At 41.9% G+C, this 16,235-nt stretch overlaps 1 protein-coding gene across 2 annotated transcripts in view; it reads right to left on the bottom strand.

Moving 5' to 3' along the window:
* LOC126456773 (26S proteasome non-ATPase regulatory subunit 1) overlaps positions 1 to 15,935 on the bottom strand; it is a 369,189-nt gene extending 353,254 nt beyond the window's left edge. For both annotated transcript variants that reach the window (XM_050092542.1, XM_050092543.1), the window contains exons 1-3: positions 15,811 to 15,935; positions 15,459 to 15,576; positions 9,340 to 9,509 (exon numbers count right to left, since the gene is read on the bottom strand). In XM_050092542.1, the coding sequence (XP_049948499.1) occupies positions 9,340 to 9,509; positions 15,459 to 15,576; positions 15,811 to 15,829 (307 nt within the window). In that variant the 5' untranslated portion in view covers positions 15,830 to 15,935. The remainder of the gene's footprint in view (positions 1 to 9,339; positions 9,510 to 15,458; positions 15,577 to 15,810) is intronic.
* Positions 15,936 to 16,235: the final 300 nt, after the last annotated feature.

The following is a 16,235-nucleotide window of genomic DNA, read 5'->3' as shown; positions in this document are numbered from 1 at the left end:
TTTTTTATTGTAACACAATTGTGACAAAACCCCACGCACACTCACGCATGCAATATACTTCAGAAGTTTATTACACCGACCCATTTCTTGTTAATAATTGCATATCTTAAGAGCTATGAGCACTTTTTTGTCTTCACTACTATGAAACATCTCTTCTGCTGAAGAAGTGGTCATAGCTCTCAAAGTATGCCCACATTTAGCCAAGACTTTTTTGCTTCGAATGATCTTTCCTGACATATCCCAAAACATTTACCATTCCTAAAACACTTGCCATTCTTCTTGGGGTACACCAAATAACCTTATGTATTCTATTATGACGCCTGCCACATCTAAATTCGAAACAATATGGCATATAAACAAGTTGCTACTAGCTTCTTTCAATTAAGGTGGACTTGCCTACATTGGTATCTGGTATTCCCAAATAAATATGGTTGCAGTGTGCATACATGAGCACACACAGCTACATGAGCACACACAGCCACTCTATACTCCACCTGCTGTGGTTGCACTAGGGCAAGCAACAACCTGTTATTTGCTCCAGTGAGGCCAAAGAATCGGGAGTATTTCCATATCTATCTATTTTCTCATCAGTTTCACAATATGGCATCACATTCTTTGAATCTGTAAAGTTTCTTAACTATTGTTTCACTGCTTGTTCTCCATTTTTATTTCAAGCTGCCAGCTTATTTGGCCTGTGGAACAGTGTAAAAAGAATTTACACACCAAAATGTCACAGTAGGTGCCCTGTGTGTGTGTGTGTGTGTGTGTGTGTGTGTGTGTGTGTGTACCTCTCCATGCTCAGATAATTGAAAATATGAGAGTTTTCGAATAACAGGAATCTCAAGAATAAACTGTAGTGGTCTGGCTCAGCAAATATGAACACACATGCTCATGAAAAACATTTAGACAACAGGATACTCCATTCTCTATGGTAACAGTACGAAACTGAAGCAGTGGATCAGGGCTCAAAAAAAAGTATATCTGCTCGTTTTGACAGCCCACTGCTTCTACCTGAACCCTAACAAACATGTTTTGGATGAACTACAGTTCTTTCGTATTTCCAGTCCAAAAATCTAGTAAGTGTACTGGAATAATTAAACTCTGCAAAATAATGTCCTACATACAACCAGTTACAGGTTGGCACCTTTGCAACATTCAACACTAAATGTCTGTCAACTGTAGGCTGCAACATATCTTTGTAAAATAGTATTTGTAAAAGTGGTGGATCAGGTTGTGAACATATCGCCAATCTTAGTAACAAAAATGTTTTGTTTGTGTATAATTTAGTAACTATTAACTTAATGTAATTTTTCTAACTGAAGACAATATTTTTCACCTCATCTAACTGGAAAATGCTGTACAAACACTGCATTAGAAATGAATGTAATTAGAAATGCCCAAGAATGACTGTGTTACATCTTAGCATGTAATGGCAAACTACTATTGGAAATTAAAAATAATCAAAGTAAACAAGTGTGAAATGTTGAAAATTTTGTAAGATAGATGCAACGCTCAACTGAATCTGTTTTGATTTCTAAAGGCAGTGTTTTACAACTCTCAAGTGATTCAGGAGTGACTTCTTCAAATTACTAAAAATTACCTTTTTCTGAAGGCCAGCCCACGTGTCTGACGCGTAACAGGTGAATGGGTAACATGTAATTCCCAGCCCCAAGTCAACAGGTGGGGTTTGCACATACCTTCTGGTACATGCCAGGCCCAGGGAGGAGCGGTTGCCTGAGCTGCTTCCTTCCCAAATAGCTGATTGGTGCCTCTAGCAGGTGTTCAGGAGATGTGAGCCGAGGCACGAACAGTCACCTAAGGGAGGTGCATCCCCTTCTGAAGAGGGCACCCAGTTAAAAGGAATGCACCATTGGAGAAGCTGCCAATCATGGCGGATTTTCTCACTATGAGCCGATCATCATCTCCACAGTCAACGTCTGACAAACGTAAATTGCCCACCCTGTGAAATTCTGCTCTTGTTTACGCAAGTGGCATTTTGATTTTGGAGACTATTTCTGATTCTCAAGCATGCTTGCCACTTCACTTCTCCACAGCTATTCTGTTCGTGTTGAGGCCCACTGAACACTGAAATCTACCTGTAGTGTTATTTACACTAGGCTGTTCGATGGCCTGACCAAGGGAGAAATCTAAACATACCTTTCTGATCAGGGTGTCATTGCAATTCATTGGGTGATGAGAAAGGTAGATGTGTCCTCAGTGCCCACATGCACTCTCTTTCTCACTTTTCATAAAGTAGTGCTTCTGTCAAAAATCAAAGCTGGTTTGAAGTTATCACAGTCTGACCGTACATTCCAAACCTGATGCGTTGCTACCAGTGTCATCGTTACAATCACACACTAATGTTCTGTTGATACCCAGCCAAATGTGTAACCTGTGGTAGAGATGCTCACGAGGGCGACTGTTCACCTCCTCCTCCCCCCTGTATCAACTGCAAAGGTGACCATGCCACCACCTCTCGAGATTGTCCGGTGTGTGCAGGCTGTCCAGGAGACCCGGGTGAAGGAAAAAGTGCCTTACCCAGTTGCTCGCAAGTTGCTGACTAATCACAAGCCCTGCATTTACTATCTGACACCTACAGTACAGTTCTTGCTTACATCCCACTCCACGAAGGACGTGGCCACGCACACATCCGACCTCAAATTCAGTACCACTGTTGTAAAATTGCCCAGTGTAATGATAGCATCCCCGTCTCCTTCTCAATCTGTGCAACAAGCCACCAAAATCTTGCCTCACAGAGCGAGGCAAAGGGGACAGCAGGAATGTTCCCACAAAGACTTCCTATGTACCTCCAGGCAACAAATATCTGAGTCTTCCCCTGCCAACCAGAAGAGCTCCAAGGAATCCAACAAAGGTAAACGGTCCAACACCTCTGTAGACCTCAAGGAGCAGGATCCTCCAGCCTTTGCATCCTGTAGCACTGAGTCTTCGAAGGGTGGCACTCAGCAGCTGCCGAGGTGACACCCCTTCATTTTTTCCCTCCTCTCCTTTCCTCGTCATGACTCTCCTCCAATGGAACATACACAGCCTTTGATCAAACAAAGAGGACTGCTCTTATAATCACAGGCGTCCACTTGTTTTCTGCCCCAGGAAACAAAATTGCATCTTCACGACCGCTTTGAGTGCTCTCATTTCTTCCTAGTCTGCTTTGACCTCCCCCCATCCTCCCTGAGGGTGGCATTCCCTCTCATGGTGGAGTCATGCTGCTGATACAGGATGACGTTCATAGTCAAACCATCTCCCTGACTACCTGGCTTCAAGCTGTTTCAGTCCGCATTTTACTTCCTCACTTGATCTTTTCTCTTTGTAGCGTTTGCATCCTTCTGTCATTCGGTGTCATCATAGCAGACTTACTCCAGCTTATTTGGCAACTCCCTCAGCCCTTTCTGCTGCTCGGTCACTTTAATGCACACCATCCCCTTTGGAGTTCTCCCAGAACTGTCCAAGAGGTGCCCTCCTGGCTGACCTTCTCAATCAGCTGAACCTTATCTGCCTTACACTCCACACACACCTATTACCATTTGGACCTCTCCTCCTGCACTGCCCAGCTTGCCAACCAGTGATCCATTCTCTCCAACAGTTGTGATGACCAGGTAGAATATCTTACAAACATTATCCTTACCGCCACAGAATGTTTCATTCCTCACACTTCCTCTTTACCACACTGTGTCCCACTCTCTTGGTAGACTGAGGCATGCCGCAACACAACTCGCACATACAGACGTTCTCTCCACATTTTTAATCATCATCTACGATGGCAAGGCATATTCGTTGTGAACAGTTGCGTGCACAGTGTCGTCATGTTTTTCTGGGTAGCAAGAAAAGCTAGCTGGATTTCATTTACTAGTTCCTTTAATAGTTTCACTCCCTCTTCCTACATGCGCACTAACCTCTGATGGCTCTCTGGGACGAAGGTCCATTCCCCAATTTCCAGCCTGACAGTGGCAGACGATGTCATACAAGACCCTACTGCTACCTCCAACACCTTGGGCCACCATTTTTTGCATCTCCTCCCACTATCACCTGCCTTCCTCCATTGGAAACGAGGTGGAGAAGGCTCGGGCGATACTCTTATCTCCTTAGAATCTCGAGTGCTACAATGCTGTCTTTACTATGGGGGAGCTAGAGCATGCTCTCATTTCATCCTGATCCTCCACCCCCAGGCTGGATAATGTTCACATTCAGATGTTCCAGAACCTTTCTCTTGCAGGCAAGCACTTTCTGCTTTATACATACAACAGCAACTGGGCAGAGGGCACAATTCCCAAATGCTAGTGTGAAGCCACTGTCATACACATACCTAAATCCACTAAGGACAAACACTTTCCTTCTAACTACTGCCCATTTTTCTCAGCAGCTGTGTTTGCAAGGTGATGGGAATTATGATTCATGCCCGGTTGATATGGTAACTCAAGTCTCACAATTTACAAACCACTGCACATGGTGGATTTCAAGCGCGCTGTTCTGCAGTTGACCGTCTCGCCACTTTCTCCACCCATGTCATGAATGGCTTCCTGCAGAAATCCCAGACTATGGCCGTGTTTTTTGATTTGGGGAAAGCTTACGACACCTTATGGAGAATTGGTATCCTCCGTACTCTACACATGGGGCTTTCATGGCCGTATGCCCCATTTTCCTTCAAGAATTTTTAAAACACCTTGTCTTCAAAGCATGTGTGGTTCTGCCTTGTTGGACACCTCTATGCAGCAAAACAGTGTGCCTCATGGTTCTGTCCTGAGCATCTTCCTCTTTGGTATCGCTCATTAACCCTACAATGACTTGTCTTCTGCCGGTCATCTCTGGCTCCCTGTTCATTGACAATTTTGTGATCCATTGCAATTCTTCACAGATGCCTCCTTGAGCTGCGTCTCCTGCGATGTCTGTATCATCTTTACTCATGGTGCATTGACAATTGGTTTCATTTTTCCATTGACAAAACCATTTGTTTGAATTTCTAGCAGCACAATTGGTTTCTTCTGGTGTCTTTACACCTTAGGCCTATTGCTGTTCCATTGGTTGAAACTACAAAATTCCTTGGGCTACTGCTCGATAAGAAACTTTCTTGGTCCTCCCATAATTCTTATATGGCGGCCCACTGTATGCAATCCCTTAATGTTCTACATGTCCTCTGTGGTACTTCCTGGAGAGCAGATCGAACAAACCACCCTCCTCCATCTGTACCGGTCCCTTGTCCGTTCGAAACTAGACTACGGGCGTTTCGTTTATGGATCTGCACATCCGTCCATCTTACATAGTCTCAATACTATCCACCATTGTGACATCCGTTTCGCCACTGGCACCTTTTACACTAGCCTGGTTGAGAGTCTGTATGCAGAAGCTGCCGAACTACCGCTGCCCTACCACCATGATCTCCTCCTCAGCAGATATGCATGCCGTTTGTCTGCCTTGAGTGGCCACCCATGCTATGCCTCCTCCTTTGATGACCTCAGCAAGGGGTGCGTCAGTCTTCTCTGTTACCTCCTGGAGTTCTCTTTCTGCTCTTACTCCAGCAGCTTCACTTCACACTAACTGCCACTTTCCCGGTGGGTGTGAACCCTTCACCACCTTAGCATCATGCGAGGACTGTGTTCACCTTGTCCTTCATTTGCTTCCAAAGGACACAACCCCAGCCTCACTCTACTGCTGTATGTTTCACGACCTTTGCACACAGAACTTCGCAATATTATCTTTGTGTATATTGATGGCTCTCAGACTGACCGTGGTGTCAGGTGTACCTTCATCATTGGCACCGACATTTTCCGGTATCTGCTTCTGGAACAGTGCTCAGTATTTACAGCAGAGTTCTTCACCTTGTATTAGACCATGCACTACATATGGTGACGCAGGCTTTTCAATTGTGTCATCTGCTCCGACTCTCTCAGTGCCCTTCAAAGCCTCTGTGTGCAGTACACTGTCCATCCCTTAGTGCAAATGGGTCCAGGAAAGCTGTCACTTGTTCGCTCTTGATAGAGCCACTATGATGTTTATGTAGGTTCCTGATCGGTCTGATGGGAAATGAGGCTGCTGATGCTGCTGCCAAGGCTGCAGTTGTCATACCTCAGCTGACTAGTTCTTTCATTTCCTCCGATGATCTCTGTGTTGCCATCTGTCAGCAGGAGGTGTCACTTTGGTGTCATCACTGGTCCTCTCTTCATGTGAACTAGGTCCAGAGAATTAGGCATCTGCTAGAGGCTTGGATAATCTCATCTTGGCCCTCTTGCTGTGAGGACATTATTTTAGCTAGGTTGCATACTGGGCACGGTCATTTTCGCCATTGCCATTTGTTAAGTGGTGCTCCCCCACAATTTTGTGCTAATTGCCCTCAACCTTTGACGGTCTGCCATTTCCTGGTGGAATGTCTTTTTTTTCTTTAAGCAACTCACAAGCTCATTTGTGTTTGCTGTCTGAGTTATCGGCCATTTTAGCCGACGACACAATGGCTGTTAACCGCATTTTCTTTTTATCTGGTGTAACAATATGGCAAAGGAAATTTAATCTTTATTTCAGGATTTCCGTTTCTCTATGGTATATTTTATAGATCTTTCTCCACATCCCTGTTTTTTAGCTGTCTTTCCTCCTGTCAACTGAGCTTAACGTGTAGTCGTGTTTAACTCCTGTCTTTGTCTTAATGTTCTATGGTCCTGACTTAGGTGCATATGACCCTAGTTGTTTTTGCACCCTAAAATCAAAATAAAACAATCGGAGACAGAAATGAGAGATAAGAGCCCACAATAATGAGTACTGGGGCTCTGCAAATACTGAAGCCTGTAGTGGAAACATGATGCTCCATACACTGGGCTATGAGTCAGCATTCATTCTACGTGATGTCAATGAACCACCAAGCTGTATTATAATAAAGGATATATACCTGAACAAGAAATAAATGTCCAGATTATTCCCAAATAAACCACAGTTTCTCCCAGGTGACAATACACTACATTCCACATGAAAGTACACTTTTACCATATTAAGTGACAATATACTTTCCCTCAGATCTGTAAAACTTATCAGTCCTTTAAATGGGGAAGGTTTTATACATCGGCGCAGAACTTCCTGCCACTTTAGGAAATGAAACCAAGAAGAAAAAAAACATGTTTTGGAAAGATCTTCGACATGAGCGAACAGGTACACAGCACATTTTCGTATTACGAAAGTATAAATACGAATTCTGCCCAATACAGTGCAGTAGCTTCTGAAGCACTCCAATCAAAACTGAGATGTGCTTATGTCAAGCAGTCACAGCTCACATCACATGATCCTGTCAGCCAATGACAGCAGAAACTAAGAGTATAGGACACATGACGTAGTCAGCTAATAGCAACACGACCGCTAAATAGCACGAACACACAAATAGGAAAAGTTAATGATTTATAGCTAAAAGAAAAGCTCACCTTTCTCACACAATACTGGTCTATTTTAGCATGTGTTACCCTTCAAGATATATCAAATACAAATATGCCAGTAAAATTCTAAATAATGGCATAAATGAAGTGCTGTTCCTAAAAGTGTCAAGTTTTGAATGAGAGTCAAATGCTCTGTGATTTTACAAATTAATCACCCCCTTTCACACTTAGCAATTCATTTGCTTAAAGCAAATTTACTTTGAAAGTAACACTTCTAAAATCATCATTCACAATATTTTCCCTTGACCTGTTAGAAATGTGAATAGTTATGACATCATGCTCATCGAAAGCCATTTGTTGCATTGCATAGTCTTCACCCTAAAGCCTTTCACACATTTCGGTGTCAGCACACACTTGGGTGTGGTGTGTTTTGTTGTTGCCAATGGCACATTTTCTTTGCAACTAAAGTTTTATTTTGGTATTATTCACTCGTTTATGTTTTATTGCTGCAGTATTGTTCTTCAGTAGTGGCTAAAGTAAAATTCTTTGTTGGAGTATCAGCTCTTGCCTGTCAAAATTACAAAACTAACTGAAAACTAAAACAATAAAAAATTCTAGGAATTCTGGAGGTTTTCCACAATGAAAAAAATGTACACTTCCTGGGGTGTATGCACTCTGTAATACTATGCCATCTGAAGGCCTAAAACTGAAACAAGTTTTAAACATTTTTGTTTTGAATACTGATATAGCAGTACGCGCCAGATCCACTCCTGCATCTATTGTAATACTGACAAATTAGTTCCTAGGCTACTATTAAGTTTTGATTAAACTTTTTACAACACCATATTGCAAACAACAGCTGGTCAATTTTGAAAGCATTATTATGGATCTGGTTTACAAGAATATCAAGATGCACTAATGCGTTTGATAAAAACATAGTAAATAACTCATTAAAAAAATAAAAAAATTGTTTCAACCAAGCCCCTAGTGAACTACATGAAGCAGTTCTAATCTTGCACTCAATCACCACCGTCCACTAGGTCAGATTGGGGTTAGAATATTCACAGCGCACTTTCAAAGAAACATCCCAGCCTTAAATGATTTATGGAATCTATGAAAATCGAAATCCAGATGGTCAGTCACGGATAAAACCGCTGCCCTCGAGGATGAGTCCAGAGTCTCACCACTCTCACCTCTCCTGGTCGTAACCAGTAAATTACAAAATACAGTCAAAAGCCAAGAGGGCTCTAATAGCTTTTGGTGGCTTTTGGCTGTCCGTCCTCTCCATTCCACAATTTAGACTGTAGTTTCACCTCTAAAGCATACCGGCGTATCCCAGTTCGTTCAGTTGCATCACACTGCCACATGTCCTTTGGATTAAGCTTTGTCAGTCTCATCCTTCCCCAAGTGTTATTGGTCCAGATAGATCAAACAACCCACACATCGACACTTTGCTTCTATGTATGCATGTTATCATCCCAGATGTTACAGTCCTATTAATAGGAGATGCCTAGCATTTCAACAATGATTTAACACAAAACCTCAGTAGGCCATCAACTGTGGCAAGCATGAAATGCTCATGTGATCACACTAGCAAACACTTCTCCAGTAATAAATAGTCATCAATCCTCATGAAATTCCCTCTGAATTTAAGTGGCCCTTAGTCCACATTTTTTAAACTGATGGTACTTTCACCATTTTCACGTAATTTGTGGCACTGGTTACTTCAGATAGCTCGCAACAGACAACTGCGTATTGCACACATCTGAAAGTTTTGACAAAGCCATTGCAGTAGCTGCATTATCATTATCAACAGTTGTGTTGCTTAGCTAAGTTCCTCTTTAGTCTAAAAAAATTTACACCACCAACCAATTCTTAAAGACACTTTTCGTAACAACTGACAATGCAAGAGAAATTACAAGTGACATTTAAAAGAAAAAATGTGTGGGCTGCCACCGTTACACAAGCAATGTCTTACCAATAGTTGTATCCACGTATTCACTATGGCCATTAACATCAAATAAGTCTCCAGCTCCCAAGGCGTATGTCAAGGAGTCTTCAAATGATCCCAGATGATAGTACACCTTGCTTGCCACCAGAGCTGCTAGCTCATGTTGGTTGAAGCCCCTGTCCTCGTGAAGAATTTCACTAAAGTGGATGACAAAATGCATTAATATTTATTTCTGACAAGAACACAGATCACAAAAATACCATATACAATCTTTGTTTTTTTTTCTTCTTCTTCTTCTTTTTGGAAGCTGTTAGAGACCACCACCAAATTTACAAATTTGATTTTACACAAGGAAAAGTAGCACTGTACTGAATCCTGCAATGTGCTGTTTAAAGATAAATTAAATGGAAGCAACTGCAGTCACATCTGATAGACAGTAATTCAGAGGGTATTTTTTGATGCAAATTGCTCCCTGGCTTTAAGAGAAAAACACTAACAATCAATAAAATTGTCTGAGGCTCAAAATGAAGTTGACTAAGCTGTAGCTACAGAAATCATACCTGTGCTGCTGTAGTTAGCTTCCCAGCCCATGCAATTGTTCAGGAAATGTGAAGTTGCCATGCTGCACATGAAATGTGCATTATAAATCTTCAGAAAGCCCACCCTAAAAAATGCGCACCAACCTTTATACAAGGTTTATCCACAAATATGTACCATTTCATTCTATTGCCACCACAGCAATAGTGTCGCAGATTCGCACATTCACACTTATCTCTGGTTCATTGTCTTTCAATTGACACAGTTACAGCCAGAATGTGTTGTGTTTACACTTGCTTGAGAACGTTAATGAGAAAATTCATGAAAATGGATGGTTCACAATAAAACTGCTCTGATGTGTTTCCATAAATTTCAAAAAATGTTTTGCACGACATTGTCACAAGTTGCTTAAATTTCCGCAAATTGTAATCCTGTTGGGTTCCGAAAATGCAGCAATTTCGCAGTGTTTTGACATTTCTTACCAGATGGTGTGATAATATTATGAGAAGAAAAGTTGCTACTCACCATATAGCAGAGATGCTGAGTTGCAGATCGGAACAACAAACACACACATAATTAAAGTTTTCGGCCATTAAGGCCTTTGTCAGCACTTCACTGTCCACCATCCCCACTGTACTATCCTTCCCCATCCCAGCCTCCTCCTTACCCCCACCCAGACCCAGTCGTCACTCCCGTGTGTGTGTGTGTGTGTGTGTGTGTGTGTGTCCGCCATCCCCACTGTACTATCCTTCCCCATCCCAGCCTCCTCCTTACCCCCACCCAGTCGTCACTCCCATCTGTGTGTGTGTGTGTGTGTGTGTGTGTGTGTGTGTGTGTGCGCGCAGTGGCTGCAGCTTATCTTGTAGACCACATTACTGGTTCAGGATAGTACAGTGGGGGTGGCGGACAGTGAAGTGCTGCAGGTCAGATGGTGGCCAGGGCAGAGGTGGGAAGGAGGAGGGGGGGGGGGGGGGACGGAAAAGGAGAGACATAAGAAGACTGGGTGTGGTGGTGCAGGCTGTGAAGTAGTCATTGAAATGAAGGATATCATATTTGGCAGCATTTTCAGCAACAGGGGGGGGGGGGGGGGGGTCCATTTGTTTTTTGGCCACAGTTTGTCAGTAGCCATTCATGCAGACAGACAGCTTGTTGGTTGTCTTGCCTACACAGGATGCAGCACAGTAGCTGCAGCTTATCTTGTAGACCACATTACTGGTTCCACAGGTAGCCCTGCCTTTGATGGAATAGGTGATGTTGGTGACCGGACTGGAGTAGGTGGTGGTGGTGGTGGTGGGAGGATGTATAGGACAGGTCTGGCATCTAGGTCTATTACAAAGGTATGAGCCATGAGGTAATGGATTGGAAGCAGGGATTGTGTTAGGATGGACGAGTATATTATGTAGGTTCGGTAGATGGTGGAACACTACTGTGGGAGGACTGGGAAGGATAGTGGCCTGGACATTTCTCATTCCATGGCCCAATGAGAGGTAATCGAAACCCTGGCAGAGAATGTAATTCAGTTGCTCCTGGGTGGTACTGAGTTATAAGGAGAATGCTCCTCTGTGGCCAGACGGTGGGACTTTGGGAAGTGGTGGGAGACTGGAAAGATAAGGCATGGGAGATTTGTTTTTGTACACGATTGGGAGGACAATTACGGCCAGCGAAGGCTTCAGTGAGACCCTCAGTGCATTTCGAGAGGAACTGCTCACCACTGCAGATGCGACGACCTCGGGTGGCTAGACTGTACAGAAGGGACCTCTTGATATGGAATGGGTGGCAGCTGTTGAACTGGAGGATTTTTTTTGTTTTGTTTTGCTGTAGGGTGCAAAAAACAACTGGGGTCATAAGTGCCCACGTCGGAACTATACAACAAAAATACAGAGAGGAGGTAAACGACTATTGAAGTGAAGGTATAGCTGGTGGTTAGCAGGTTTGATATGGACAGAGGTACTGATGTAGCCATCTTTGAAGTGGAGGTCAACATCTAGGAAGGTGGCTTGTTGGGTTGAGTAGGACCAAGTGAAGCAAATGGGGGAGAAGATGTTGAGGTTCTGGTGGAATGTGGACAGGGTATTCTCACCTTCAATCCACATAATAAAGATGTCATCAATGAATCTGAAACAGGTGAGGGGATGACCGAGATGAATTATTATACAGAATCATGACTGGTGATTAAACATGAGTTTGTCACGACATTCCAGAATCGAAACAACAGCCGATAGAGTAGAGGCACTCCATGATCCCTCCCCACCCCTCCCAAAAAATAGAAAAAAATTATGTCTGCACAAAAGAATCAAGCGTGCTGTGTTCTGTGACAGACAGGACATCAGGGCATTCTGCTTGTTGAGTCCCTTCCCAGAGGTGATACCATCAGTGGGGGTTGATACTGTGAAACATTGAGAAAAATTCAGTGCGTAATTCAAAAGATTAGGTGTGGATTGCTCAGTCATGCATTGTGTTGCTCCATGACAATATATGTCCCCATTCTGCTGCTGTCACTCAAAACCTTATTTAACAATTTGGTTGGGAGCAGTTCACCATGTAATCGCGATCTCGCACATCTGACCACCACTTTGAAGGGTGATTTTGGATGAAGGCACTTTGACAGTGACGACGATGGGGGTGGAGGGGGGGCGGGGGTGTTCAGCAGTGGGTGTCTTCACTGACTGCATCTTTCTACGAAGGATCTAACTTTGACCTCACGCTCCCAACAAATCAGTCTGTCACCACAACCAACATTCCAAAAACCAACACGGATAGAAAAAAACTATCAGTGTGTGTGAGTGTGTGTGTGTGTATATATATATATATATATATATATATATATATATATATATATATATATATATATATAAAAAACAAAGATGAGGTGACTTACCGAACAAAAGCGCTGGCAGGTCGATAGACACACAAACAAACACAAACATACACACAAAATTCAAGCTTTCGCAACAAACTGTTGCCTCATCTGGAAAGAGGGAAGGAGAGGGGAAGACGAAAGGAAGTGGGTTTTAAGGGAGAGGGTAAGGAGTCATTCCAATCCCGGGAGCGGAAAGACTTACCTTAGGGGGAAAAAAGGACAGGTATACACTCGCACACACGCACATATCCATCCACACATACAGACACAAGCAGACATATGTGCGAGTGTATACCTGTCCTTTTTTCCCCCTAAGGTAAGTCTTTCCACTCCCGGGATTGGAATGACTCCTTACCCTCTCCCTTAAAACCCACTTCCTTTCGTCTTCCCCTCTCCTTCCCTCTTTCCAGATGAGGCAACAGTTTGTTGCGAAAGCTTGAATTTTGTGTGTATGTTTGTGTTTGTTTGTGTGTCTATCGACCTGCCAGCGCTTTTGTTCGGTAAGTCACCTCATCTTTGTTTTTATATATAATTTTTCCCACGTGGAATGTTTCCTTCCATATATATATATGACCTCACATGCCTCATAACTGTTATGTAATGCGATGAATCTGCCACCTGATATTAGTACGTTTAGTTGACCCAAGCAAAGAAATTAATCATTCATTAACAAACTCAATTTTGATACAGTTGCAACAATCAGTAGCCTACAAAACATTATAACAAGTTGATTTCAAATCAAATTGGTACCAATATATCCAATACACATATCTAGTTTAAGGAAAGAGCATCACATGAAAGGAAATTCAGAGCATGTTAGTTGTGATATCTAAACAATGCTCACCAAATAGATACCACCCAGAACACCACTAACAAATTAAACGGCAAAATTTGACCTACACAGGGTGCTCCAGGAGGTATAACTACTTTGGCATTACAGAAGAGAGTGATCTACCTGCCTGCTTTGATATGGTGAAAATGGCTCCTTCCAGCAGTAACAAAAATGTTTTGTTTGTGTATAATATACCAACTACTAATTTAATGTACTAATTGGAAATACGGAAGCGTCCGATCCCGCCCGTCTGCTTTGACCCATGACGTCACAAATATGGCGGAAACAAAAACAAACACACACACTTTCCACAAGAAGCCTAATGACACTAACGGGACAAGCGCGGGAAATGGGGTGTTTTGGGGGGGGGGGGGGGGGGGGGGCACACTAAATATAAACAAATTTAGACGCCTTGCATAGCTACAACGTGTAAGTGAAGACAGCCATGCATGAATACCCCACCCACCTCCCCCAGGGGTCGTAACCCCAGCAACCCATAGAAGATAAAGATGCTTCAGTAGCTGATTAGTGTTTCTTGTCTTTAAAAAAAAAAAAAATCTCACGGGATAGAACGAACGGATCAGAAAGATAAATATAATAAACTAAAACAGAAATTGGAGGAAACATAATTAAAATAAGTAATAAGCGTTTTTAAATTTTAAAAAAATCTCATGAGATAGAATGAACAGATCAGAAAAGTAAATAAAATAAGATAAAACAGAACTGGAGACAGCCACACTCAAACCAAACTCCGCACCGTCATGACGTCACACACAACATCCTTACGTCACGGGTCAAAGCCGACGCGTGGGATCGGGCGCTTCTGTCGACCCTACTAATTTTTGCAACTGAAGACAGAATTTTTCCACCTAATCTAATTGGAAAACTCGGCACGAACACTACATTAGAAATGAACACAATTAGGCGTATCTAAGAATGACAGTGCTACACCTAACCATGTAATGGCAAACTATTATTGGAGATTAATGAATAATCAAAGCAAAAAAGTGTGAAATGGAATTTCTGTAAGACAGTTGCAGTCCTCAACTGCATCCATTTTGCTTTCTAAAGGCTGTGGTCTACAGCGTTCAATAGATTCAGGAATGACTTCTTAGAATCACAACAGGCTACTTTTTTTTTAAATTTACAACTAGTTTCTATAACAGATCATCTAGTGTCAAAAGTACAGCATCTACGGGTAGTTTGTTGACATCACACATAAAAATAAGAATTAGGGAAAATTTGGGTCAAACCCCATCAACAAGCAAGATCAAAGACAAATGAGGCGTAAGAGCCCACAATAAAGAATATCGGGGCTCTACAAATACTGAAGTTTGTTGTGGGAGTATGATGCTATACACAATGAGCTCCACACTGGCATTCAGGATATGTCATATCACCAAATTGTTCTTCCAAGCTGTATTGTAATATTAAGCCAACTCAGGGCGTATGACTCAAACAAGTATTAAATATTTTTCTTTTAAATACTGACATAGAAGTATCAGCCTGTTTGAAGATATCCCTCCCGAAGCTATTATAACATTGACAGATTTTGGTTCCTGACCTATCGCAAAGGTTAATTAAAACCCTTACCTACACCATACTGCAAAAAACAGCAAGCCAATTTTGAAAGCTATTTTAGTAGGGTATGTTTGACAGTCAACAAACAAGGCATCTATGAATCAATTTGCGAAATTAACGGCACTGTTAGTAACAAAATATGTTTTGTTTATGTGTAATTTACGACTTTCTAATTTAATTTAACCAATTTTTCTAAATGATTGCGACATTTTGCCACCTAATCAATATGCTGAAAAATTTAGCAACAGCTAGTAATTCAAGAAAATTTTCAGATATGCATTTCTGTTTAAAATTTTAAATATCTAAAACACGGCAAATGTTTATTAAAGTACTTACATTTTCTCTATTGCTTCTGATATTTCTGGCCAAAATTCGTCAACGATTAAGTCGAGTTTTTTCAGTGCGAAAACCTTGAGTTCCGGCATGGGTTCGTCTAACAGGGAAATAATCCCCGCTGCAAAATATTATCAGAATTTAAAAATAATAAGTATACAACCCAAAACGATGGAGTACTGTTGTATTTCAACAAGCCCCATCGTGTTTACAAATGAAGCTCGTCATGACATTACGTGACTTGCAACTTCGTTAGAACTATTACTTGCTAATATGAAACTAGCCGTATATTATGCCAGAATGAAATGAAATGTCATATATTTGATTACTTCCAGCATAAATAACTTATACAAACCTGCTGATGTTATATTCATTACTGCTGCTTACAGTTTACACGCCTACAAACGAACACAAACTCTTTGCACGGATTACAGCAGTACAGCTGAAACAGTACACAGTTGCTACATAACAATTGAAGCGCTGACCAATGAATTTACTGTGTAAGGTATCCAAAGTTGATATTTTAGACAGACAAGTACGACCACGCCTCCTACTAACTTATTACCAGTATATTAAATTATAAGAATGGTTTATATGCAAATAAAAATTTAACTTCTTTAAATAGTCATGAAAATAAGAAGTCAATAAAACAAGATTATCACGAGAATTCTTAATATGATTACTTAGCCACCTTTTAACCGAGCAAACACAACCGAAAGCGCAACAGAGAACAACAATTCTGGATCTTTCGTTTTTGATTGCAGTAAATAAGAAAAATGC

Source organism: Schistocerca serialis, chromosome 2 (genome assembly GCF_023864345.2).
Source record: "Schistocerca serialis cubense isolate TAMUIC-IGC-003099 chromosome 2, iqSchSeri2.2, whole genome shotgun sequence".
NCBI classification, from domain to species: Eukaryota; Metazoa; Arthropoda; class Insecta; order Orthoptera; family Acrididae; genus Schistocerca; species Schistocerca serialis.
Note: the sequence above shows the minus strand (reverse complement) of the source record. Positions and strands in the feature narration are given on the sequence as shown.